Source organism: Xenopus laevis, chromosome 8L (assembly GCF_017654675.1).
Source record: "Xenopus laevis strain J_2021 chromosome 8L, Xenopus_laevis_v10.1, whole genome shotgun sequence".
Classification (NCBI taxonomy): Eukaryota; Metazoa; Chordata; class Amphibia; order Anura; family Pipidae; genus Xenopus; species Xenopus laevis.
In genome coordinates, this window is record NC_054385.1 from 77253078 (window position 1) to 77279165 (window position 26088).

At 38.7% G+C, this 26088-nt stretch overlaps 1 protein-coding gene across 8 annotated transcripts in view; it reads right to left on the minus strand.

The window, feature by feature from the left end:
* Positions 1-26088, minus strand: part of foxn3.L (forkhead box N3 L homeolog) — a 163289-nt gene that overhangs the window by 18283 nt on the left and 118918 nt on the right. For 5 of the 8 annotated variants that reach the window (XM_041571875.1, XM_041571876.1, XM_018228566.2 and 2 more), the window contains 2 exons: positions 19052-19116; positions 4515-4580 (listed from right to left, as the gene is read on the minus strand). In XM_041571875.1, coding sequence (XP_041427809.1) covers positions 4515-4580; positions 19052-19116 — 131 coding nt within the window. 8 annotated transcript variants of the gene reach the window in all.

Below are 26088 nucleotides of genomic sequence, written 5' to 3' on the forward strand. Positions count from 1 at the left end.
ACTTTTTATTGTGCGACAACATAAAAAAGGTGCGGTTTTCACATCTTTTCCCGTTTGTATTTTTTTCATTCCGTTTTTTTAAAAAAATTTATGACATTTGTGGTTTTAGAGAAAGTGAGTTTCTAAAACCACAGAAATTAGACTTGATAAATAGACCTCCACAGGTCTCATTTACAGATATAAAGTGCAAAATGTAGTTTTACCCACAATGCAACATTTTCCCAACCATTCCAGGGCAATTGCAGTCACATATGTTTCTGTGCCCTGCACAACTGTGTCCAATGTGTTAAAGCATGTGCAATTACACAGTTTGACAAACCAGATGAACATTTTTAAGTGGAGATTGTCTTATATCCAGGGTTTCGGCATTAAAGGGACACGGGTCTTCCACACTAGATACCATAGTCTGCAGTGGGAACCCTGCATGAATAGGAGCACTTTCATATGATTCACCAGAACACACAGTGTGGGTGCAATAGCACAAACCATGAAGAGCATTTAGGATCAAGAACTTTTAATGAATGGTGTCCGTACACACGACTGTGTCCATAAGTTATAAATGAGGCCTTATTTCTCCAGCCATAGTGTGTGGCCCAGACCATATGCCCACAAAGCTCAAGATAAGCAAGTTGTCACATTAATAATATCTCCTACCATTCCAGATTAAAAGGTTGTTACATTTTAACTCGTGCTCAGTCACAACCCTGATCCACCCAAAACCCAGCTTTATTCTGCTCTGCAATCCAGAAATGTCTCACAAGAACAGAGACAATTAGGAGCTGTAAAGGCAGAAGAACAAGTCACCAGGTTGTATATTCAGAAGAGTGCAAATCTGTGCAGCATAATATTCTGTGTCTTGTATAGGTCTTATATAAAGCACACGGTCTCCATCTAAATATACACTGTTATAACCATGTAAATACAATGTAAAACAAGGATGTGATACTGAAGAAAGCAGAATGCAATGCACACCTTTCTCTTTAGCAGTTGACTGGGGCCCGAGTGATGGGTGCTGACTTGTACATACAGTAGCAAGTTCCAGGAGGAACAACACCTGGTGAAAGTGTTTACTCAGATATAGGTAACGATGCACTTAGGTAGATCAGAAATCGGCAATTTTAAAGATGAAACAAATTTAAAAGTCTTTTTTTTTTGTAACAAATTGTAAAAGAAAAATCAAGTTTCAGGCATACTCGTGGTTTAGACAAGGAATGGACCAAGAAAGAAAAATTAAGGAGAGTGAATGTTCTGCCGTGTCTGTATAAGCTCCACTGGGTCAGGAACAGAGAAACAATCTTTGTGCTGTGTGAAGGTGTCCGTGTCATATAAAAAGGATAATAATAATAGTTGATGGTGTGGAAGCAGAGGCACTGCTGACATGAGGCAGGTTGAGATACTCACCTCAGGTGGCAGCAGCTCACAAGTTACCAGGGATGCCAAAAAGCCACTGCAAGTAATAAAAAAGCCAAATTTCCAGTTATTAAACTGGACAATTTGGCTCCTCTAGTGCAGAGAGCACAATTGTATCTCCATATACACAAATATATAGATGCCAGTGATCTAGGATCTGGCTGACAGAGAGGTGCATTAATTCTAGGCCTCTGCAAAGTAAGGATTGAAATGATATTAGTTATGTAGCATGCCAACAGCCTATCCTGTACTGAAATAGCCAAACAATAAAATGATGGATTTGGTTGTATTATCATTACTACTTTTTATTTATCAACATACTCTACAGTGCTAAACAGAGCTGCAACACATAGCAGGGACAAGACTAGGTTACTGGAGGAAACAAATGAAAGATGTCAGTACTATCTGCTCTCAGTTTGGCTGCAGGTAGATTAGTCAGACTGCATTAAAGTCAGCCCGGGTATGGAAAATGTAAAAGTGCGCATCTACTTTTGGATGCCTTTGCTACAGTTAACTTGACTATATGCAACAAACCTTATTAATTACAAAGTAAAAGTGTTTTTAGTTTATGTAGTTTAACTTTGATTTTGTTTTAGAATTGCCAAATGATGTGGTTTATATTTTAGAGCTGTGATAAAATGACTTGTATGTTGTGTACTTAACTTCTTTTCAATTAACATGGAAAATATATTCGTATATTGAAACAGTAACACCAAAAAAATTAAAGCATTTTAAAGAAATTAACATAGCATGCACTGAAAGTGCCCACATTGTTCACCTGTTTACATTCATACAAACTGCTGGAGGGGCACCAGCAATGTGTCACTGTATGTAGCAATGTATAAACTGTTCATCTTAGAGTCCTGATAGGTCTCCCTGTCTCCTACTGTATTCTGCCTGCCCTATGCTCCCTGTGTGTGCCATACTCTGCCTGCCCTATGCTCCTTGTGTGTGCCATACTCTGTCTGCCCTATGCTCCTTGTGTGTGCGCCATACTCTGCCTTCCCTATGCTCCGTGTGTGCTGTACTCTACCTGCCCTATGCTCCCTGTGTGCTGTACTCTGCCTGCCCTATGCTCCCTGTGTGCCATACTCTGCCTGCCCTATGCTCCTTGTGTGTGCCATACTCTGTCTGCCCTATGCTCCTTGTGTGTGCGCCATACTCTGCCTTCCCTATGCTCCTTGTGTGTTGCATACTCTGTCTGCCCTATGCTCCTTGTGTGTGCGCCATACTCTGCCTTCCCTATGCTCCCTGTGTGTGCTGTACTCTACCTGCCCTATGCTCCCTGTGTGCTGTACTCTGCCTGCCCTATGCTCCCTGTGTGCCATACTCTGCCTGCCCTATGCTCCTTGTGTGTGCCATACTCTGTCTGCCCTATGCTCCTTGTGTGTGCGCCATACTCTGCCTTCCCTATGCTCCCTGTGTGTGCTGTACTCTACCTGCCCTATGCTCCCTGTGTGCTGTACTCTGCCTGCCCTATGCTCCCTGTGTGCTGTACTCTGCCTGCCCTATGCTCCCTTTTCGTGTCATACTCTGCCTGCCCTATGCTCCCTGTGTGTGCCATACGCTGCCTGCCCTATGCTTCCGGTGTGTGCCATACTCTACCTGCCCTATGCTTCCTGAGGGGGTTGTATCTTTTTATAGGCTGCTAAAGGAAGTACTTTGCCCTAGCGCTGTTAAGATGTCAACACTATTAACTAAATCTGCATTTGTGGAAAAATGCTGCTCTATTGCTTACCATACTTTTTTCACTAAAGACATTTAATTCATTTCTTCTCATACAGAACTATGCAGTACTACAGCAAACAAGGAATTAATCAAATCCCACCACTGATCACTCTTCACTGTGGAAAATGCTGCACACGCATGATAATCACTCATAAACAAACAATGTTGACATTTTTGCAGGCAACATGTGGCCCTTCCCATTGAAGTCTATGGGAAGAATTAATTGGGGGGGGGGGGTTACCTGTACAAGTCAAATTGCTGATGATATGTATTTGGGCCAGACAGACCTTTATCATATAGACCAATAAATCCTAATGCAGTCACATTGCAGATTCATTGTTTCATACAAAGGTGTGGGGGCCTCGAACACTGTTAAATTAGGTTGCCAGGATGGTCTGGCAATTTTGTCTTGTATTGTTATCTTAAGACTTAAGTGGCTGAAATGTAATTTACGTTTCAAAAATAAATGAAAGATAATTAATGCAGGTATTGGATTAGAAAAAAAGACGTGATTACTGGGCAAAATGTTCTGTGCTTCATTTGATTTAAATAGGTGTATGAGTCATTCTTGGTGATGTGGGATTCCCTTCCCTATCTGAAAATCATCTGCTTTTAGCTCTGAATTATGGTTTACATCATGTATTATTAGATGGCTGTGCTCTTACTGCACTGTCTGCCTCATTATGTAGGGAAATTAAACAAGTGGTTCGTATGTTGTCACAAAATGTGTATCAGGGGCTATAAATACATCTTAAATAACAGCTCTGAGGAGGGCTCCATATTTAGAAAATGTTAGCAGACAGAGGCATTTTGCTTAACTGAGTCAAAGGCAGAGTCTCCTAAACTATGGGGGTGGCCCTGCTATAATGGGCTGGGGTCAAAGTTCAGTTTGGGTGAAATCTATCGAGACTACCTATTTGCCCTTGTAGATAGAATGAAGGTCAATTTAGAGAGAGAGATTTAGAGAGTGGTTATTGGCGACCCTGTATATTGTTAGAATAAACACGCATTAGCTGATGCAGCAATATTTGTATATATCTGTAACCTTGTTATAAAGTAATGGGGGCCTGATCACATAGTGGACCTTAAAGGGTAGGTTAAATAGATATGTTCTGCACTGATAAACCCACTGTAGATTAATGCAAAATGCAAGACTAAAGAAAACGGATTTGTGCAGACATTCTGAGGATGTAGGAATGCTTTAGATCTAACATTGTTGCATGTTATTGATTAATAAAAAAGAGCTACGGGCTGCCAGTGCAGTGTCTGAGGCTGCAGCAGGGAGTCCAGACTGACTGCAATTTCATTAAGATGAGGATTTTTCTTTGGGTTTGTTACATTGATTTCTACTTTACTATATAGAAGCATCTACTCACAACCTGCTTGTAACTCATGGGCAGAATTCAATAGCATCATGGCAGAAGCAGCATCAATGTCGGGATCTGGAAAAATCAACCAATAGATACATTATTTACAATTGATGTCATTTCACCGGTTTAGCTAAATTTTCTGAGGGGCAGATTGAAAGAGAGAGTGAGCAGAGCCATCACCACCACAATGTATAGAGCACCTGCAGACAAGTTAAAGTGATTTGTGTGGATTTGGGTAGGGCCTTATGGGCTTCTGAGAAAGAACGACACGAGATACAAAAGGGTTTTCTGATTTGACAGAAGCTGTGCAAAAGAGTCTCCTTTAACCGTCAGACAGACCAGCAATTCCAGGCGCTTGCGAGACAGAGGAAAAGCAAGAATGTGCATGGGAGAAATCCACTGTCTATTTCCAAAAAGGGTCCGTGGCATTGTCACTAATCTCTTACAGAAGAAGGAGCAATGTCATCCCTATCACTTGACAGATGGCAAGCTGCACACAGAGAAAAATACCATCCCTCTTGCAGCCATAACCCCACGGCACACGTTTAGGTCGCAGCAATGCTGCCATGGAAACCAAGATCACCATGACAACGGTAAACAGTCAAGGCCAACCGCTGAATCGACTGAAAAGAACATCTGCCCCAATAACTGCATCCCATCTGCCCTAGAGCCACACTGACTACGGGAGCAATGAGTCTGTGTGACACAGAGAAGACTGGGCCCAGTCCAAGGAATGAAGTGTGTAACTGCAACACACACACACAAACATCACACCCCGGCATATTAAACACAATGACATCAACGTTTTCACTTGTCACTACTTCTACTAAATCACACACCAGAAAATTCAATTTACTGCTAATGGCTTCATACCGCTTTGTTTTGGGTTTCAATGAGGGAGAATCACATTTCGCAGAAACCAAAAGTGCATTTTTCATTTTGCTACATGCAAGTTGCCTCATTTCCATTTGTATAATGCAACGAAGAGGGTCTGTGGCATTCATCCCTATTAGAAAGATAGGTCTTTTCTGCAGCCCATGTGAATGATAACAGAATAAATCCCACAGACTGGATTTCTATTCACACACTGTCATACAAATACATGTCTAATAGTGTAAAGATAATTCATTAAGAATATGATGAGCCCTTAAAGGGGTTGTTCACCTTTGAGTTATCTTTTGGTATGATGTAGAGAGTGATATTCTGAGACAATTTGCAATTATTTTTCATTTTGTATTATTTGTGATTTTTGAGTTATTGCTTTTCATTCAGCAGTTTAGTTTGCAATTTCAGCAACCTGGTTGCTAGGGTCTGATTTACCCTAGCAACCATGTATTGATTGATGAGAATAAGAGGCTGGAATATGAATAGGAGAGGTCTGAATAGAAAGATGAGTAATGAGTAATAGAAATGAGCAATAACAATACATTTGTAGCCTTACAGAAAAGTTGTTTTTAGATGGGGTCAGTTAACCTGATGTCAAAGCGGGAAAGAGTCAGAAGAGAAAGGCAAATAATTTAATTAAAAAACTATAAATAAAAAAAAAAATAGTCATATTATAACATACTAAAAGAATGTCTCTACTCACATTAATTTTTCCTTTTTTTAACCATTCTAGTAGTATTTTGAAATTGTATGGATCACATGGCACAAACATATTTATGGACTACTGAAAAAGTGGTGCACATCCAAAACTTCCCTCTGTGCCATTACCCTTTCCACTACAGCCATGTTGTCTGTTACTTAACAAAAAGTAAAATGGGTGTGTACAAATGCAAGGGGCAGACAAAAAAAGCTGAAGACAAGTAATGTTACCCTCTGTCAGGACCCAGCACAACACAAAGTCCAAAACACACAAACAAAAGGAGATCAAAACAGATTTCCAACAAAAAAAAAAACACTTGACAATCAGAATCATATCCCAGAAATGATCTGTATACATATTGGATTAAGACTTATTAAGCAGCAGTCTTGCTAGTGCAACTGGGAATTCTATGTCTCACACAAAGCTCAGCCCAGTGGGGAGATGGCACTTAGTGCAGCTACAAACAAATTGAGGATGCTGGGAGTTTCAGTTCAGCAGTAGTATGAGTGGCATAGGCAGTTTGTGCCAATTTATTGTTTATAAAACTAAAATAAAAAAGTGAAATAAAATAAATGAATTTATGTTACAAAACAGTTGCTGCTATAGAGAATGTAAGACTCCCCAATAGATTTTCCCACTCATTGCCATGTGCAGTAGAGCCATCATACTACACAATTTTTTTATACATGTGTGCAAACTCAGGGGTATTCCTAAATCTTGTTACACATATTTTTAACCCAAAGGTGTAGCTTTTAATATGCTACTTCTTTGTTTAGCTTTAGTTCTCCTAAAAGTGTAAATGTGCTTTTGGCACAAGGTGCATGTAGTTTTAAAGGAAACAACAAAATGCAAAGGAATTCATCCAAAGGATTTCCCTTTTAGGATGATGTGGGGTGCTGGCCAAAACACACAGAAGCCTTCAGTGTCACCTGATAATTACTTACAGTGCCACAGAATAAAGGGGGAAATGCAGGTTAAAAAGCACAGAGCATGAGCAGAGTTAAAATCTGGTGCTATTAGAGCAGTGCTCACATTTCACCAAGCATGAGGTCTGGAAATAAAACATTCCTTCCACATTGTATAATTCTGGCTGTGTGCTGCTCATCTCATTTATTAACTTCATTTTTTTTCCCAAAGGAAACCGCTCAGGGTAGGATCCATAACGTATTTTTCCTGTTCATGAAAATGCACATTTTCTCCCTATTTAGACACAATTCAGGGAGCCCAACACATTATTTTAAAATGCATTTGCTGCCACAGACTGTACATCAGATTTCCGTGGAGCTAGTGGAATATACTGGGACCCACAGCAAAAAAAAAAACTATAGGAATGTTTATGTAAAGATTTTTTTTCATAAAAATATATTGAAAACAAACACAGGGGCTGCTTCCTCTTTAATTATAAACCCTGGTATCTGTCCCTTGGGAAGCAACTTTGTACTGTACATTGGGATACAGATACCAGTCAAGGACAAACTACAGAATGAATAAAATGAACGTGTATAACAGGGAGGGCAATGTGAAACAGAGGAGTTTTGTACTTTAATCAGAGTAAAATAAACATCCCTGATGAGTCGCCTCACAGAATGTTGTTAGTAGAATTCCATGCAGTAGCTGTCGGCTGTTTTCTCTTCTGACCCAGGACCTGTGGCCACCACTCTAATGTAGCAGCAAGTAGGGCAGATATAGTGACCCATTTGCTGAAAGGTTACAGCTCATTTACAATGGGGGAGGTGTATTTAGCTTACATTACAACTAGCCATGCTCCTGTCAATAAACAGTTAAATCACTGACGGTAGTGGCACCATTGCTACTTGCTTTTAGTTTTTGCAACAGAAGAGGGTTTACAGTTAAACAGGGGTCATTACAATATTTAAATAAGCCAGCTACATTATAGACTTCTCTTCTGCTTGTTCTTTTCCATTAAATCCAAAGGAAAAAAGGAGACCTCAGGTTAGCGCCTTGTGCAGAGAATAAACAAAGGGACGCTGGGGAGGGGGCTCGTCTTTACATTTATTTGCATTGTTGTCATGACAACACCATAGCAAATAAGCCTTTGTGCTTCATTCAGCTGTCAGCCTCGTAGGCAGCCTGCAGCCGTACAGGGAGACACAAGCAAACACTGTCTTTGTTATACAACTTGCTTATATTCTTCCTTCAATTATTAGACTGAAAAGATATGGAAATACTTAAGACCCCTACAAGGCTGGCTTAGCTAATGCAGATCATCTGCTTTCATCCAGTTCCTGCCCCCACAAGAACTTTAACTTTGAGGCCAACTAGCCATGTTTGTGGGCTTTCCAACAGCCTGTCCAAACTTTATGGGACAATATGACAAATAAAGTGCTCAGCAGAATCCCTTTAAATAACAGCAAGTTTGACTGGCCTTTTCCTGTAAGTACTGGGAATGGTACAAAATCAAGGGTCGTGGTGCTGGAGCATAGCTATTGTTACAGCAAATTAAGCATGAACATGCAGCAATTCTGATGGATTCGGATAGCAAATTATTTTCAGGAGATGTCACCAGTGGGTAGTTCCCACAAGCAACAAATCTTGTGTGCCACTGGCTTTAAATCACATCTAGGGATTGGCGAATGTTTTCGCCTTGTTTCGCCTAAAAAATGATGCCCATAGACTTGTGCGTCAAAAAAACCCCAAAAACGTGCGTCAATTTTTTTGCCTTTAATGGGCGCCAGCGGCGAATTTTTGGCGAAATGAAATGGATCAAATTCGCCTATCTCTAATCACATCCCAAGATGTTTAATTGTGAGTACATTAGCAAACTAAAATAAGGGAAGAAATGAGAATTACCAGAAATAATTCAGAGACTCTCTAGGGGGAAGGTAAATGCAAGAAGGAGAAGGAGTTAAGGAGCTGAATGATGCAGAGATGCATTCAAAGTAATGGGCACATCACACCAATTTTTGACGAAACGGATCAAATTCACCCATCCCTATTAAAAAACCAAAACAATTTTTTTCTTCCTCAAGAAAATTCATGAAAGTACCTAAGAACGAAACAAATATTCTGCAACATTTCTCATTTCTGAGATGCGCCAATAATAGACAACTATTGGAATTTTGTTAAATCTGCCTCTTCATGTACAATGACAAATTCTACTAGTCTGCTACACACTTTATTTCAAAAGAGCCCTACTTTCATTTTGCTGGGCTTTTATACAAGGCAAGCTTTTCAACACAGGGAAAATAAGTTATTGAGAAGTGTTTGTTTTTAACCTGTGAGCAATTAGAAAGGTTTGGTGACCCTATTTTTTCCCCTGCACTCATGGACCTTTGTCCAATCATACGATTCTAATACACTAATGCAAGACAGAGAGTCTGTTTTGTTTTTTTATATTAAGTACTGCAAAATATTGATTTACACACAAAAAAGTGGTGAACAAGTAGTAAAACAGGAGCATGGCACATTCTGTAAGTACCCAAATAAATGTGCGTTATTCTATTAATACAGTATATATATTGCCAGTGACATCATGAGACTTGGCGAAACAGGGACATTTTCATCGGACAAGTGGAGGAAAAAAAGACTTCAAAGAAGTATTGATTTCTTGAGGTTTAAAGGACAAAAATTATTTCATTAGAAATGGAGAGGGTAGACTAGAGGCAAACATGTATTTGAAGTGCTACATTAGGTTGCATTTTCTGATGGGTCACTGCACACACAGACAAGATGCACACCGTCCCTTAGAAGGGTGAACAGTAGAAACAATATGTTTTTCCTCCCTACTACACAATCTGCTCTCCCCGCTTGGGACAATGATTTTACTACAGTGCAGCTTTTGCTTTCTCCCAGCCTAAATGGCAAAACACTGATTGCATGTGACAAGAGGCATTTGTACAAGAAAACTTTTGAATACAGTACAGTATTCCTTTGTGCAAGAGAGCTAAGAAATGGGGGGGGGGGGGCTTTATTTATTATGTGCTGCCAAGCAAAATGCTCCCTAGTACATGCTTCTCTTTATTCTGTCACTAATGGAAATTACATTACAAGCAGTGTCAGGACAAAGAACTGCCTGGGCTCATACTTCGTATATTTCAGTCCATAAAAAGGTTCCAAGATTGTAATATCAATTTAAAGTGAAGACAGAGTTCACCACTAAAATAATACAGGGTAAAAGTGAACAAAAAAATTCTAGGTCAGTTTCTGATTGTCAATTTCCTTGGTAATATTGGCAGACGGTGATTGGCAGCCAACCCATGATCCTGCCCAGTGTGCATACAGACCAAGGCTGGCAATGGAAATCATAGTGCCCTCCTGCACCACTGCAATCCTTTTGGTGCTACAGGGGAACAGCTAAGTTGGGGAACATGTAAGGTTGGAGACTGAAGCCTTTGAGTTAACTTTTAGTATAAAGTAGAGGGTGATTTCTGAGACAATTTGCAATTGGTTTTCATTTTTTATTATTTATAGTTTTTGAGTTATTTAGCGTTTTATTCATCAGCTCTCTGGTTTACAGTCTCAGCAATCTGGTTGCTAGGATGCAAATTACCCTACCAACCATGCACTGAATTGAATAAGAGACTGAAATATGAGAGGACCTGAATAAAAAAAAGGAGTAATAACAAGTAGAAATAACAATAAATGTATGGCCTTACAGAGCATTTGTTTTTTAGATGGGGTCAGTGACCCCTATTTAAAAATCGGAAAGAGTCAGAAGAAAAAGTCAAATAATTAAAAAACTTTAAAAAATAAATATTGAAGGAAATTGAAAAGTTGCTTGTTATAAGCAATTCTATAACTTAAAAGTGAACCCTTAAAGCCTTAGCCTTGTGGCTGAGATTTTAGCTATCTTTGAACTGACCATAATGATCCAAAACACCTTTAAAGCAATACTGACATGTTACTATGAGAATCCATATGAAGTGGCAGTATTACTTAAGAGTTGCAACGCTTAAATATTTCTTGTCAAAAGTGCCTCAAAGCCTCCTCCAGGCCAGAGATACTTACCTATATGGCTAAAGGCTTCTCTGTAGTCGTCAGTCACGCTGAGGCTGCACAATCCTTCCATAGGCTGGAGTACAGTTTAAATTTGTAATGATCCAGAAGAACTCACATAGCCTCAGCCCAGTGTGACTGCTGTGACTGGAGAGGAGCCTTTAGCCATATCACTAAGCATCACTTTGGGGGACTTTTGCCCAGAAATATTAAGCAGCAACACTTTAGTAATATTGACACCGTCCTATTGGTTTTCATAGGAACCTGCCAGTATTGCTTTAAGGATCATTTAGCAGAGTGACTGAGATACTGTATGAAAGCTTAGAAAACAGGATGAAAACTCCAGTATTTTTAAAAATATATTAATATTTTAAAAAAAAAAAGTAGAAAGGTGAGTAAAATACAAAAATCTTGGCAGCAAAATAAATATAAAAAGATCAGTTATCAAGTAGGTGCAGCACTAAGGTCTTACATAGCTTTAAACTTTGGTACAATGTTCCTTTCCTTCTTCAGGTAGTAGCATCATAGAGCAGCCGATTAATAGTAGGGGCCAGATGACTGCTGTTGATTTATTGTGACCTCTGGCAATGGGTGTGCAATGCAAGTCTAGCCACACACACTACTAGGTCTCATTTATAAACACTGGGCAAATTTGCACCTGGGCAGTAATCCATAGCAACCAATCAGTGATCAGGTTTTTGCAGCCAGTTGCAGATTAAACACTGAAAGCAAACCTTTGGTTGGTTGCCATGGGTTACTGCCCAGTTGCAAATTTGCCCAGTGTTTATAAATGAGCATCAGTACTTCGTTCTAAACTTCAGTTACTTCATGTGTCCAGCAATGCAACTGTCAGTACAAATGCAACATCTATCAATTCGTTTCACCATACATATGTGGCTTGTTTAATAGGTGGTATAATAATAGAGTGGCCAAGAAAGGATTCTCCATATCAGTTATTGTAAATGTCAGAAACAATACTTGCACATAAATGTTGACAAGCTTGTATCCATAAATATAATTCATTTTCAAGGTCAGTGCAACATAAATAATTGTATAAATACTGCTAGGATTGGAATTACTTGCTGAGAGTTTGCAAAGTCAATAGGTATCGAAACATAAGAGTCTCTTTTACATGTAACATATTCAACTGGATTTTTAGTATCACCCCCCCCCCCCCCATTGGCACAAGTGGATAATTTCATATCTTTCTGATGGGAATGGCTGCAGAAGATTAATGATAAGCACTTAACATTTGTTAATATACATGATTAAAAACCAAGCCATTTTTTTTTCATGTTAGCGGCAAAGGCAAACATCTGGCCATTCACTTGATGGGACAATCCCAGCCATTCTTTAACGGACTGTGTATAATTTAAAATGATTAAGAACTGCTTTATGGAAGTGTAAATTGGCTGTTTCAAATTTTTTCCTAATGCAAGTGCAGTGATCTTGTTTTCTTTACATTAGTTTACCTTTTGAATGTCCTGCTAGTTTGCCAAAGAGCAGGAACCCATACCATTCAATAAGATATTTGCTTTTAAACAGGTGAGCAGTCAATGCTACCTGCTGATTGGTTGCTATGGGTTACTGTTCCAGAGAAAATGTAGTTCCTTTTATTACATAACCCAACTGGCTCCATTAGGATTATAGCACACATGGTACATTTCAGGCATTTTGCCTGCTTGTTCTTTGGTATGCATAAAATAAATTCCAAGAAACTCTCCCTTGCCTCCACCAGCTGAAAACACCAACAATGGCACTTTTCAGTCACTTTCAGACAAATGCTTTGGTGGCAATTGACAGGCAAGAAGAAATGTTGGTTCTTCCAGATGATTAGAAGGTAATTGTATAAGAGTTGGATAGACACTTTCAGCTGGAAAAGCCTGTTGGCAAAACACCAGATAGATATTCCTTAGGACGAAAAAGGGACAAAATCTAGGCAACGTGGGGCTAGCCTGGATTTCAGTTCGGGTAAGACTGAAAGGGAACTACTTATTTTCTGCTCTAAACATTATGAAAATATTTAGCACAAAATTAAGGTGACATACATAATATAATAAAAGGAGCAGAGTTTGTCCATGTCTAGTATCAACTAATCAGATGTTTGTTTTCAAGCAGCTGAGCTACAGAAAATCTACCTGCTATTGGTTTGTATGGTTACTTGACCACTAGAAAACTTGGCAATTTTTAACAGCACCCTCTTTTTGCATTAATAATATTCTCAAACATATTTACTTAACCTTATTTTAAGATAAAGGTGTATTGACTAAATATTGCATCCCATAGAGGAGCCTGAACTCATAAAGGTCTGGAATACACTCATCTAACTAGACGTTCCGTTATGTACATACAACTTTCCCAGAGACAACAGCAAACAAATACTGTATGAACATGTTGGAGGCACTTATTCATGGCCTGACTGGTGGATGCCTTATACAATATGCTGAAATGCTGGTATCATGGATAGAAGGTAACGTTTCAGTTACCATTATATATGTCAATTGTAATGGAGCATTAGCATAAAAGTACATTAAAGAAAAATGCCAAAAACATACAGTTCTACACCACAACACAAATGTAATGGAAATGCTACTTTCCATTTCCACTGACTATTTGTAAATGTACTTACTACTGAAAGGAGTATGTGTGCCATCCATTGCTCATTGTGACTACATGTGCATATGTCTGGGACAGAACTGGAGTTCTGACTATTGCTATATTGTTTGAATTGTACATGTAGTCGGAGCCAGGTTTTTACAGTACATTGACAACTTTAAACCCATTCAACTTTTTTTTTTTTTTTAATTCAATGTATAATGGATAGATGGAGAACAAAATCATCCCACTTATATAATTTCAATGTGCTAAAATGATTATTATTAATTCATAAAAAAGCATTTTCATCAGTCTATAACAGCTGGCAATTTCAAAATAAAAGAATATGCGTAAGATTCTGGCAAGCAAGGAAAGTGTCCAGCTTTATTGTCCAGAGTTATTGGTGTATATCATACAGTTGGATGATCCAGTCTGTGAGCATTCCCTGAACACTGTCAGGCACCCACTGGAAAACGGCATCATTGTGATGCTGATCCAATCAGACTGAGGACGCACTCTCTTCTCCGCAGGTCCTACTTGCAGTCTGTTCCTGTGTGACACACCGCCAGCTGTTCATTTAATTAGTTCCACTCATTAGCTGGATTGCCCTTTTTTTGAGTTATCTCTAAGTAATTAACCATTCTAAAGACTTGCGTAGTAGGAAGTTTGGGAACATCTAGATTTAGAAAGGAATATATTATTTTGAAAGTCACCTTTGTTCAAGAGCCATAAACCATTTTAAGACAGATTTAAAATGATCCATCTATGTTTTTGAACATCTCATGGAAGCAGAAAATATGCACAGACTAGACTCTATGAGCTGCCTGGGACCATTGGCTGTAAATATCCACCCACATTTTCTGGACCATTTATAGATATAAATAGTATTGACAACACAACGCTGTATGCTTTGCTGAGCCGCACAAATTGCAATTATTTTTCACTGTACGTTTACCAGAACATGAACAAAATGCTTTTTAACTGGTTTGGGTCAGCAGCACCAAAAATGTCAACATGTGGTATACCAAAAGTTGAGTTGTCTCTACTTCTGTTTGCTTAGCACCTTTCTAATTACACACATTTATTTTATATACAGAATTCTGCCCTTCAATATTACTCTTATACACATGACTTAGGCCTTACAAAGTTAACGTGTTAACTAATCATAGTGTGTTTAGCATGATGAGAATATTTACTAGCCCTTAAAGGAACAGTAACAACAAAAAATTAAATGTTTTAAAGTAATAAAAATATAATACAATGTTGCCCTGCACTGGTAAAACTGCTGTGTTTGCTTCAGAAACACTACTATTGTTTATATAAATAAGCTGCTGTGTAGCAATTGGGCAGCCATTCAAAGGTTAAAAGGCTCAAGTTACACAGCAGATAAGCTATGTTATAACTAGCAAATTTGTAATTAGTCTTTATATTGCTTCTTGAAACTTCATCTAGTTGCTAGGGTCAGTGATTGCAAGCTGAAAGCAATGTGATGTGGAAACTAGATTGGTATATTTTCTTATTACCATTGCTTATCTTTCTGTTCAGGTCCTTTTCAGGTTCATACTTTGTTCTGACATTCAAATGTCTGTTTTCTAAGGTAGCCATAGTAACCAGATAGCTGTTTAAACTTGTTTATATAGAAACTCTGTTATAGTTCTGAAATCTCTACTTCCATAACCTTCTCTCTATCTCGCACCACATTGCTATGCATCCCAGTCTCTATGGCAGCAAGAGGGTTAAAGGGTCATGACAATGCATTGCATTGTGGTTGTACACACAAGGGATCAGATTGCAGATAATAATATGTATACACACCTAGAATTTAAACAGCAGCATATTTTTTTACCCTATAATTTCCAGCCACACCTTTTAGTTGCTGAGGAAACCAATGTGCACCATTAAACTTTACCCTGTTTAGTTAGAGGGCGGGTGCAGAAAGGCTTGCACTTGAATGCTCAGAACACAACTTCAGTCATGAGAGTTTAATCTTGCTCCTTCCTTACATCCTGTGCCACTAACACTCACATCCTTTACTGCACTGACACACAACAAACAGGGAGCCCTGTAACCAGGAGGAGCCATCTGTAAAGAGCAGTCAGTGTAGAAATAAATGCAGGACCAGGATATTGCAAACCAATCAATTAGTGATGCACTGGATAAATAAATTGGGAACTAATTCAGATAATTCTGCTTTGCAACTCCAAAGATAAGAAGGTAGTGAGTATTTAACCAGAAACATGGTCACAACAAAGTGCAAGCGCAGCAACATTAGACAAATCCATAATCTAATCACATAAACTGTAGTCTGTATAAACCATTGTCAGTTATATTCAAAAATTTCAATATGGCCAATTTCTGGCATTGTAGGAGGCGTAGAGTTATACAGTAGCTAGAGGGCAACAGGTTATTGAATGCGTGTTGGAAATCTGTAACAACTATAGTCAATCAGTGGCTTTCCAGCTGTTGCTTCTCTTACAATTTCCAGCAGCATCAACAGATAAACAGGGGCTGGCACAGCAACAGCCCCAACATGTTTATTATTTTACTCCTGCTAAAATTCAGAACACAGGACAATGTAAATAACAATAAAGGCAAATATGTGAAAAACGGTACACCAATCTGGGTGACCTGCTGCATGCATGTGAAGTTTAACTGCTATATATACTATAACACCACACAGTATAATGAAAATGACAGATTAAGATTACATAATCCAAAATGTCTTTACAAATAATGCTCAGTTTCAGTTATTTTTCTTTGCTGCAGGGTGGATTAACGGCAGGTTTTCTTTTTACACGTCTGGTCTGTTTTTTTAGACTCCCCCCCCCCAGTAGTTCTAGGGGTAACCAGGTCAACAATTAAGTACTCACCCCAAATCACACATTAACCAGACTTACATTGAGTTTCAGTTCTATAGAGAATTAGCATTTGCCACCAAAATCTCAATTTTACTGGCCTTCAGGCTGTGTCCCCTTGGGCAGGACAGCCCCATACTTACGACACCTCTACTATACAGACTGTACATAAACGCACTATTACTTACATTCTCATATGCATTCACCTATATCAGCAGGTATATGTGAATATTTTTAATTCACTTTAACATCAATGAACCAAGGGCAGCCCTCCATTGTTGGAAACTCTTTCCTTTAGCTTAGACTTTGAAGAAGTTGTTAGATCAAGTGCAGATAATGACGGATGCACAATCATTTGGATTGCAACAATAAAAACTATATTATGATGAACACGTGCAAGAGGTTGTCCACTAGTGATGTGCGGGTCCCGCGCTTTCGGGGTCCTTTTATAGACCCGCACCGACGACGTCACAAAAGGGGCGGGGTGAGCAGACGTGAGACTATAAAACCGGAACCCAGAAGTCGGAAGCGAGGAGCAGTGCGAGGTCGACCTGAACCCGCCCGACCAGTGGGTAAACCCGCGGGTATCTGGACGGCCCGCACCTCACTATTGTTCACATAGCAGATCAACCCAGTCTATTACATGATCTGACCAAACATATAGATAGTAAAACTGAAATGAATGACTAATGGGCAAGCAAGTAGATCAGAACAGAGGACAGCCATTCCTGTGTTAGAAATAAAAACATAACATGCCATTACTGCATTAACTTGTGCACTATTGGAATGGTAGGTGACATTTTTTCCCCAAGTTTTAAGTGTTCCATCATTTTGGTTACATTAGAGGTTCAGGTTTCATTTCTGTACTTTATACAAGTACAATGTGTCGGTTTACATTGCCTTTCAACTAAACCTGCTTATCTTTCACTATCTTTGTTATATCAGCCATGGATGGACATCAGGTCCCCCATTCTGGTGCACAAACAAGATTTCGACATAAGGTAAGGCTTGCCATAGTAACAGTGTCCACAAAATGGCTCCTGCCTCCCGAAGGAAACAAGATTCAAATAATTTATATATAGTGTAATTAAAGTTCATTTTGCTTGACTAACGTGATAAAATAGGATTTGAAATATTTTTTCCAGGTGACGGGTCCCCTTTAAAGCAAGACAAGGCTTCTGTTAATTGCCAGATAGGAAATTGTCAACTGAGCATCAGAAACTAGAGTCCCCCGTGCACACAAGGTAATGTTTTATTATTATAGAAAATGGCTGTTATTTTTAAAATTTTAATTATTTGATTAAAATGGAGTCTAGGAGATGGCAGAGCTTTCTGGATAACACATTCCTAGATAACATATTCTAGTTTTGTACTAGTAGCAATCTTAGAATCAATGGGATGCTAAGATATGGGTACCACTAGTTCCTGGAATACAATATGTGCAGCATATACATATACAAGTTTTAGTGTAACAGCAGAAGAAGCAAAACAAGTGGCTGCTTGGGGACCCAGGAGTGCATGAGCTGTGATGTCCTGGCAGATGATCAATTTAAATATACTGTTATGATGTAGCTAACCATACTGAAAGTGTAGAGGATATAAAGATTGTTCTGCAGTGCCCATGAATATCTACTTAAACCACTGATCACCGTGCACTGCAGATGGCATTATTGTATTAATTTTTGAGGGACAGTTAAAAGTCAATACAATAATGAACTATTCAGACATTGCAGTGTTTTTGGCACTAATGTGTGAGGTATGACTTTGGTACAGGAAAGAATACACAAATCAGTAAGAGATTTCTGAAAGGTGTACTGAAACTTTTTCAGATTATTGGAATCTTCTGAGCCAATTTCCTGCAGGTGACACACACAAGAAAATGTTCTATCTTCAGCAGAACAGTCGCCTGAACTCCTAGGCCTTTTCAACTAAGTAATGCCAGAAAGTTTGTGTTGATGCAAAGCAGAAAATAGAGCATTTTAAGGAAGTATAAAATGTTACCCTGGGATTTTTTTAAGTGTCATTGTTCTTGTTAACATGTAGCCTATTAGTTGCACAAAAGGTGAAAATACCTTTAATTTCCTGGGTGTCTTGCTTTACATCGTTTTCCAGCGCTTATTTAGTTACTTACAATAGTTCTTTAGTTCCTGCCCAAATGTAACTTTTTTTTGAAACACCACAAAAATGAATCACGGGGCAAATTAATCAAGTTAGTTAAACTATTTGCATATTGTCCCTGTATGGAGCTTTATTTTCATCCCACTGCCCAAAAATATGCTAACTCCATATAGAGAGGGCCCTGGTTGACCTTAGAAACCCAGCTCTACCCAGCTCTGTAATGCCATCCAATATACTATTGTGCTTAATTGCAGACAAACAATACACTGCTTGAACAAGAGGTATTTCTCACATGCAAAGAACCAAGAATGAGTAAAGGAAAGTTTATTCTCGGATTATGGGGAAAAAAAGACCACCAAATGGTTAACAACCAAATAATACAGGAATCCTGTTGTACAGTTGGATAGTGACCCATGAGAGTTTTATCATCTTACCTTGAAGTAAGGCTCCATTTTTCTTAAAGAAGGTGCTTCCTGGCCAAAGGGTTGGGACTGATGTGCTGCAGACAAACAGAAAGACTGTTAAAAACAGAATAGAGGCAACAATGTGAAATAAAATTCCTGACAAGCAAGTTTTTTCCAGCACCAACATATTTCACAGCACTGTACAGTAGGGGGTACATACTTTAAAAGGGTTGTCCAACTATAAATGAGACAATTTGCTATTATTTTGTGTTTTTTGAATAAGCTATTGGTTCAGCAGCTCTCCAGTTTGCAATTTCAGCATCTGGTTGGTAGGGTACAATCTGCCAAAGCAACCAGGCAGTGGTTTGAATGATGCACTGGGAGATTAATCGCTAGCGATAAATCTCTGCTTCTGCAGGCGACTAATCTCCTGTAAGAGCTTTCCCATAGGCAAAAATGTGAAATGCTGGTGGTAAAACTCATGTGTCACTTCAGTCTCCCAATATCGCTTGAAGTTGCCTCAAGAGGAAACCTCACACAATTTTGGAAGTCTAAAGCAACTGGGTTTTTACCACCAGCAATTTACATTAATGCCTATGGGAAAGCTCTTACAGGAGATTAATCACCCACAGAAGCAGAAATTTATTGCTGGCGATTAATCTCCTAGTGCGCCATTGCCCCAAGAGACTGTGACATGACCAGGAGAGGGCCTGAATAGAAAAAGTAACAAAAACAACTAAATGGTGCCTGACAGGTTTATGTCTGCCAGGGTTGGAAGTTGAAGATGGAAAGAGGCAGAAGAGGCAAATAATAAAAAAAGTAGTGTTTTTAAAAAGTTGCTAAGAGAAGGATATTCTATTACATTCCAAAAGTTATGGTAAAGGTGAACTGCCCCTTTATGCATACAAATTATTTACAAATATGAACAGATACTTATGGTAAAGAGGGCTCTGCTTGTTCAAAAGAGGACAGTCTAGCTAGAAAAGGTGGTATGAAACAAAAGGTATCAAATTGCACAAAGTGCCACCGCACTAAATATTGAGTTTAGCAGGAGTAACAGGTATTAATTATATCATGAAAAACTGCTAATCTGGATGATAGAAGCATCATATTTTAGAGAGATTTCAGCACTGTTAACCCAGTATATGAGACCAAAGCTGGTATCATGGCCATTCTGTAATGAGATCTTTACAGCAAATGTAGCCTTTGTTACTGGAAATTACAGAAATTGTAGTTCTGTGAAAGAACTTGGTTTTACATGATACATTATGCATTTAGCTTAAGCCACTGAATGGCAATAACATTTTTGTAAATGTATTACAATGATAGAGACAATACTGCTGTACCCCTTTCTTACACAGTATGCTTTACACCCCCCCCCCACACCCCACGTAACGAGTGTTACGACCTTCTTAAAAATCAGAATAGGAAACGGTGTAAAGCAGCCTCTTCAGTGACACTTCACTGGATTTAAGGACTATTCTCTAGCTGGCGAGTCATTCACGAAAGAGCAGTTTACATCTCTTTCACGCATTCATCTTCATGCCTTCAAAGAAAATAAAAAGCAGGAGATGCTAAAGCAGCACAAACCATGCAGTCTATTCCCGTGTGCTGTTTCCAGCCAGTGCCACCAAACCTTCATGTTAACTGGGGAGATACCACTAGCAAACCAATTTTACCTACCCAAACACACATCATATAGTGCAAGAGCAGCAAATAGTATGCCACTCATTCAAATGACACCAAATTTACACAAAAACTGTCATTCTTTAAGGAAACATATGCAAACGCTATTAGGAGGATGGTAGTATTACAACAGGCTGATGTAACTTTTTCTCTTGAAAGATTATTGAATCAAACCCAAGATTTAGGGAAGTGGCACACATGTCCGTTTTGGTGGAGAAAACACGTATCCACCTTTGTGATCACATTGTTGGCCTGGGAGCCCGTTTTGGCCAACACTACAAGATCTCACTAAAAGGGAATGGATGTTTCACGTTTTCTATTTAACAATGTTTTATTGAGTTTTCATAAACACAACAGATTATGGTTTACAACATATGAAGTATGTCAAGAAAAGCATAAAAAAAGAATATACAATGCTGCATGACATACCAAGGAATTAAACAAATGAGTACATATACTTAAAGTCAAAGAATCCAAAGGGAAATAGATAAAGCATTGTTTCACGTTTTCGTGTCCTTTTGTTATAGACTTGTGCACAAAATCACATCTCATACTAATAAAATGGTGTATAACTGTCTTGGTCTCTAAGCTTCTTTGAATGGAATGGGCCCTAACACAGAACTAGTTTTGTACGATTCTTGCACCATATGATATAAACAATAATGAACCTTAAAAAAAAGGATTCCACAGACATACCATCACAAACTAATGATATAATTCCAGGCTTGGGGATTGTCCTAATGAGATTACATTGACACTCGTATATGTGGTGTTTCTCCAAATGTTCTTGGTGTTTATTTTGGAACAAGATATGATTTCATATTAAATCTTGCAGGTCACACTATGTATGGCCCTGGCTCAGTTGAGAACAGGCCATGTGTTCACTAGCGGATATTTGCAGTGTTTTCTGTGCCGCATTTTTTTTGTTTTTTGTTTTAAAAGCCATCTGCTACGTAAATACACTAGCTGTTTCAACCTTTGGTAATGGCAAAATACACTAGCGTATTTACACGGCGGTCGGTTCACGGCGCGGATCACGCCAAAACCGCTGCTAATATCCACATGTGTGTTCAGGGCCTAAAATGTTTGCTGGAGTTAGAACATTAAAAAATACCTTTACATACAGATATTTAGGTACAGATAAACAGACTAAAGGACATTATTTTATACTCACTTTTTATACAACCCAAACTTTTGAGGGGCCACTTGGAACAAAAAAAGCTTAGTAAATTATACCCAATGTTACTGTCAAAACAAATTGTTTTTACATTTGCTGCCCACGTCTTAGTAGCAGCTAATACCACAATTACCAGTTGCTTAGTGACAGTCAACAATGGCTGCTCTGAAATCGAGAAATGCTCGGAGCAAAATCTGTCCTGGGAAGACGTTCATTTAAAGGTGAATGCTTGTAGCGGTTTGTTTAAATGTAAGCTTCTAGTGATATATGGTTACCTCCTACAGATATGTGTACCGCTGGTACGGACACTACACTGCACTGGACAGATTTGAACTAAAATCACTTTGGGGGGTTATGTAATAAAAGGCACTAAATTTGCCCAGGAGCAGTAACCCATAGCAACCAATCACAGGTAGAATTTACCAGTCACATGTTTAAAATCGTACTGGTTGCTATGGGTTACTGCTCCTGGGCAAATGTAGGGCTTTTTTTTAACTTTTGGGGATTTAAGTCTAAACTTCAGTGCAAATATTCTAGTGCTTAATAAGTTAGAAAAGTATTATTAAATGAAATATCAAGAAGGAAAAAGTCAATGAGCTCTCATTCACATTAGGAATACATTCATAGGGACGCGTCTGGGAGTTGCAAGCTTGGGAAATATACCAGTGGAAATAAGGTCAAAGTGCAATGTGATCACAGATTTGGTGCATACAATAGAGTCTCTGTTGAAAATGTGATGGAGAGATGAAAATGATTCACTGACTCTCACAAATTATTGAATTCATATTAAACCTGCTGGCAAGAATAAGCTGAAGTTCATAACACAGAACAGTATTACTGATAGAATCTCTCAATATAAGGTCATGTGAATGCATTCTTTATACATAAGGGTCTAGGAGTTTGTAATATTATAGGTGTTACTGTGAAAATGTAAAGTTTCTATTTGTAAAAATGACAAACAGTTCAATCTCCTCTCAACATACTGTGTACAGGCTCATTTTACGAAAAGTATCTGAACAATTAAGCATAGAAATTTATGAACAGCACCACCCAAGCCTTTATTCCATCACAGCTAATCCCTGGACAAAACAAGTAATGTTTTAGGAAAACCACTAGAGAACATACAAACTCCTTGCAGATCTTTCCCTGGCCTGGCTGGAATAAAACATAGGACCTCAGCGCCACAAGGCAGCAGTACTAACCACTGGGCCACCGTGCTGTTGCAGCATAAACCCTAATTATTATTATTATTGTTTAATTAACGTGTTTAATCATGTGCTGGGGAGTTACTGTGTTATCCACAGTAGAGAATGAGGTATATGGATTTAAGCATAGGTCTTAATTTTTTTCACATATGAGGGATGAGTGATATCCCTGCAGTGATCACCAACCATTTGGTTTGTTGGTGTGCCATCACCATTAATGTGGACATGGTCTTGTCATAACATGGGTGTGATTTAAAGTGGGTGTGGTTTAAAAATAGGGAGTGGTCAACACTGGGTTCCATTTTTGGGCCTCCACCATGAAGCCAGAAACGTTTCGGCCCTCTGTACCACAGAAGTTGGACAGCACTGATCTACAGTAAATGAAGCCAATCTTGCAAATTATTTGGTGTACATTTTATGGTGTCAGCATATTAGCTCTAGTCTGTATCATAAACCTTACTGGGAATTTCCATTGTGCAGTGAATGTGTTAGAAAGACAGATCCGTTGCCATTGCAGAGGGGCTGCCAGCAGTGATTGGTGTGGGAGCTGCTGTTTCTGCTTGTCAGGCACATGGTTTGCATCATGTTACAATAGCGGTATGCATCTCTATGGAGACCAGCAACTCTGGAATACAAGGGTGACCAATCCTTTTACCCCTCCTCCTCTCCTCCCGGGACCATTTCTCTGACAACAGAAACATTATATAGATAGGGACTTTGCTGGAAGCTGGGGAATCTCAAGTACTATATCATTTAATTGTAGTGACAGGTATTAAGGTTTCATTTTTTTGCAGGAAACCTATTGTTCCACTGCATTTCAGAGCATTCAAGCACTCAATACAGCTTTTATTTACTCAAGTATTTATCAGGGACTCAAACAGATTTCTCACCTGCTTAAGAGAACTGATTTATCTGGTTTTCTGGCCCAAAAGTACTCAACCCTGCCCTGCTGTTTCCCATTGAAGTGAACAGGAGCCACAATAGGTGGTCACAGTCTTTTGTCAGCTGACTAAAAAAAGCACCTTGTGTACTATTAGCAAATACAAAGTCAAAACACTTAAAGGACCGGTAACATCAAAAAATTTAATTGTTTTAAAGTAATAAAAATATAATGCAGTGTTGCCTTGCACTCGTACAACTGCTGTGTTTGCTTCAGAAACACGACTATTGTTTATATAAATAAGCTGCTGTGTAGCCATCGGGCAGCTATTCAAAGGAGAAAAGGCTCAGGTTACACAGCAGATAGCAGATAAGCTCTGTAGAACATAATGCTATCTGTTATCCACTATTTAACCTGTGCCATATAGCCATTTTTCAATTTCCGCCATTGCTACACAGCAGAAGCAAACAGATCAGTTTTACCAGTGCAGGGCAACACAACATGATATTTTCATTACTTTAAAGGAATTGTTCAGTGTAAAAATAAAAACTGGGTAAATAGATAGGCTGTGCAAAATAAAAAAATGTTTCTAATATAGTTAGTTAGCCAAAAATGTAATGTATAAAGGCTGGAGTGATTTGATGTATAACAAGTCTGTCAGAACACTACTTCCTGCTTTTCAGCTCTCTTGGTTTACACTGACTGGTTACCCTGGCTACCAGACAGTAACCAATCAGAGACTTGAGGGTGGGCCACATGGGTCATATCTGTTGCTTTTGAATCTGAGCTGAATGCTGAGGATCAATTACAAACTCACTGAACAGAAATATACCATGTGGCCCCCCTTCAAGTCGCTGACTAACTCAGAGTTATAGAGCTGAAAAGCAGGAAGTTGGATTCTGGCTGTTTTATTAGACATCTGTTCACTCCAGCCTTTAAATATTACATTTTTGGCTAACTACCGGTAACTATATTAGAAACATTTTTTATTTTGCATAGCCTATCCATTTACCCAGTTTTTATTTTCACACTGAACTATTCCTTTAAAAAACTTACAGTTTTTGGTGTTACTGTTCCTTTAAGTTGCCATTAAAGGAACAGGAACACCAAAAAATGATGTAAAGTAATGAAAATATCACATAATGTTGCCCTGCACTGGTAAAACTGGTGTGTTTGCTTCAGAAACACTACTATAGTTCATATAAACAAGCTGCTGTAGCAATGACGGAAACTGAAAAAAGGCTATATGGCACTGGTTAAATAGTGGATAACAGATAACACCATTATGTTCTACAGAGCTGATGTGTAACCTGAATATTTTCTCCTTTGAATGCCCCCATTGCTACACAGCAGCTTATTTATATAAACAATAGTAATGTTTCTGAAGCAAACACAGCAGGGCAACACTGCATTATATTTTTATTTCTTCAAAACTATTTAATTTTTTTATGTTACTGTTCCTTTAAGTACCAGCAAACCAACGTTTCTAGTAGTGCAGTAATTGATTGGGTGACAAAGGGTTCCAAGTACTGTGTGAGCCCCGATTTAAAGGGTAACAGCACACAGGGAGATTTGTCACCTGCATTAAAAATTTGCTACCGCACACAATAAACTTCCTCAAAAATGGCTTGCTTTTCTCTTACCTTTTAATCGCCCAAAGTAAATTACTTTACTTGCGGTGATTTGGCTTATCGCAGGAGATAGCCTGCTCTCCAATTAGTTCCTAGGGAACTCAAAAAGCTGAAAATAATTACATATTTATCTAATAATATGCTACTTACAGATCCTAGCACAGTAATATTTTCAATTACTGTTACCTTGTATTTTATGTTTCCTTAACTGTTTTGCCCAGTAGTTGGCCAGCTCAGGCATGGGCTTTTGGAGAAAGCCACAGGACACTGATCTGGCACTCCAACCTCCAAACTGGATTGTTTCACTCCCTCGAGCAGAATTGCTGCATTATGCTCTGAACAAAGCCAGGAGTTTTTTAATTCCATAATCTCATTTCAAATGCTCTTGCCCAGTGTCCATTCGTTTAGCCCTGAAATTGCAATCCTCTTGCAGTAATCAGAAGTACTAATTGGTGCCAGCAAGCTGGTTCCCATTGCTGACATGTCTG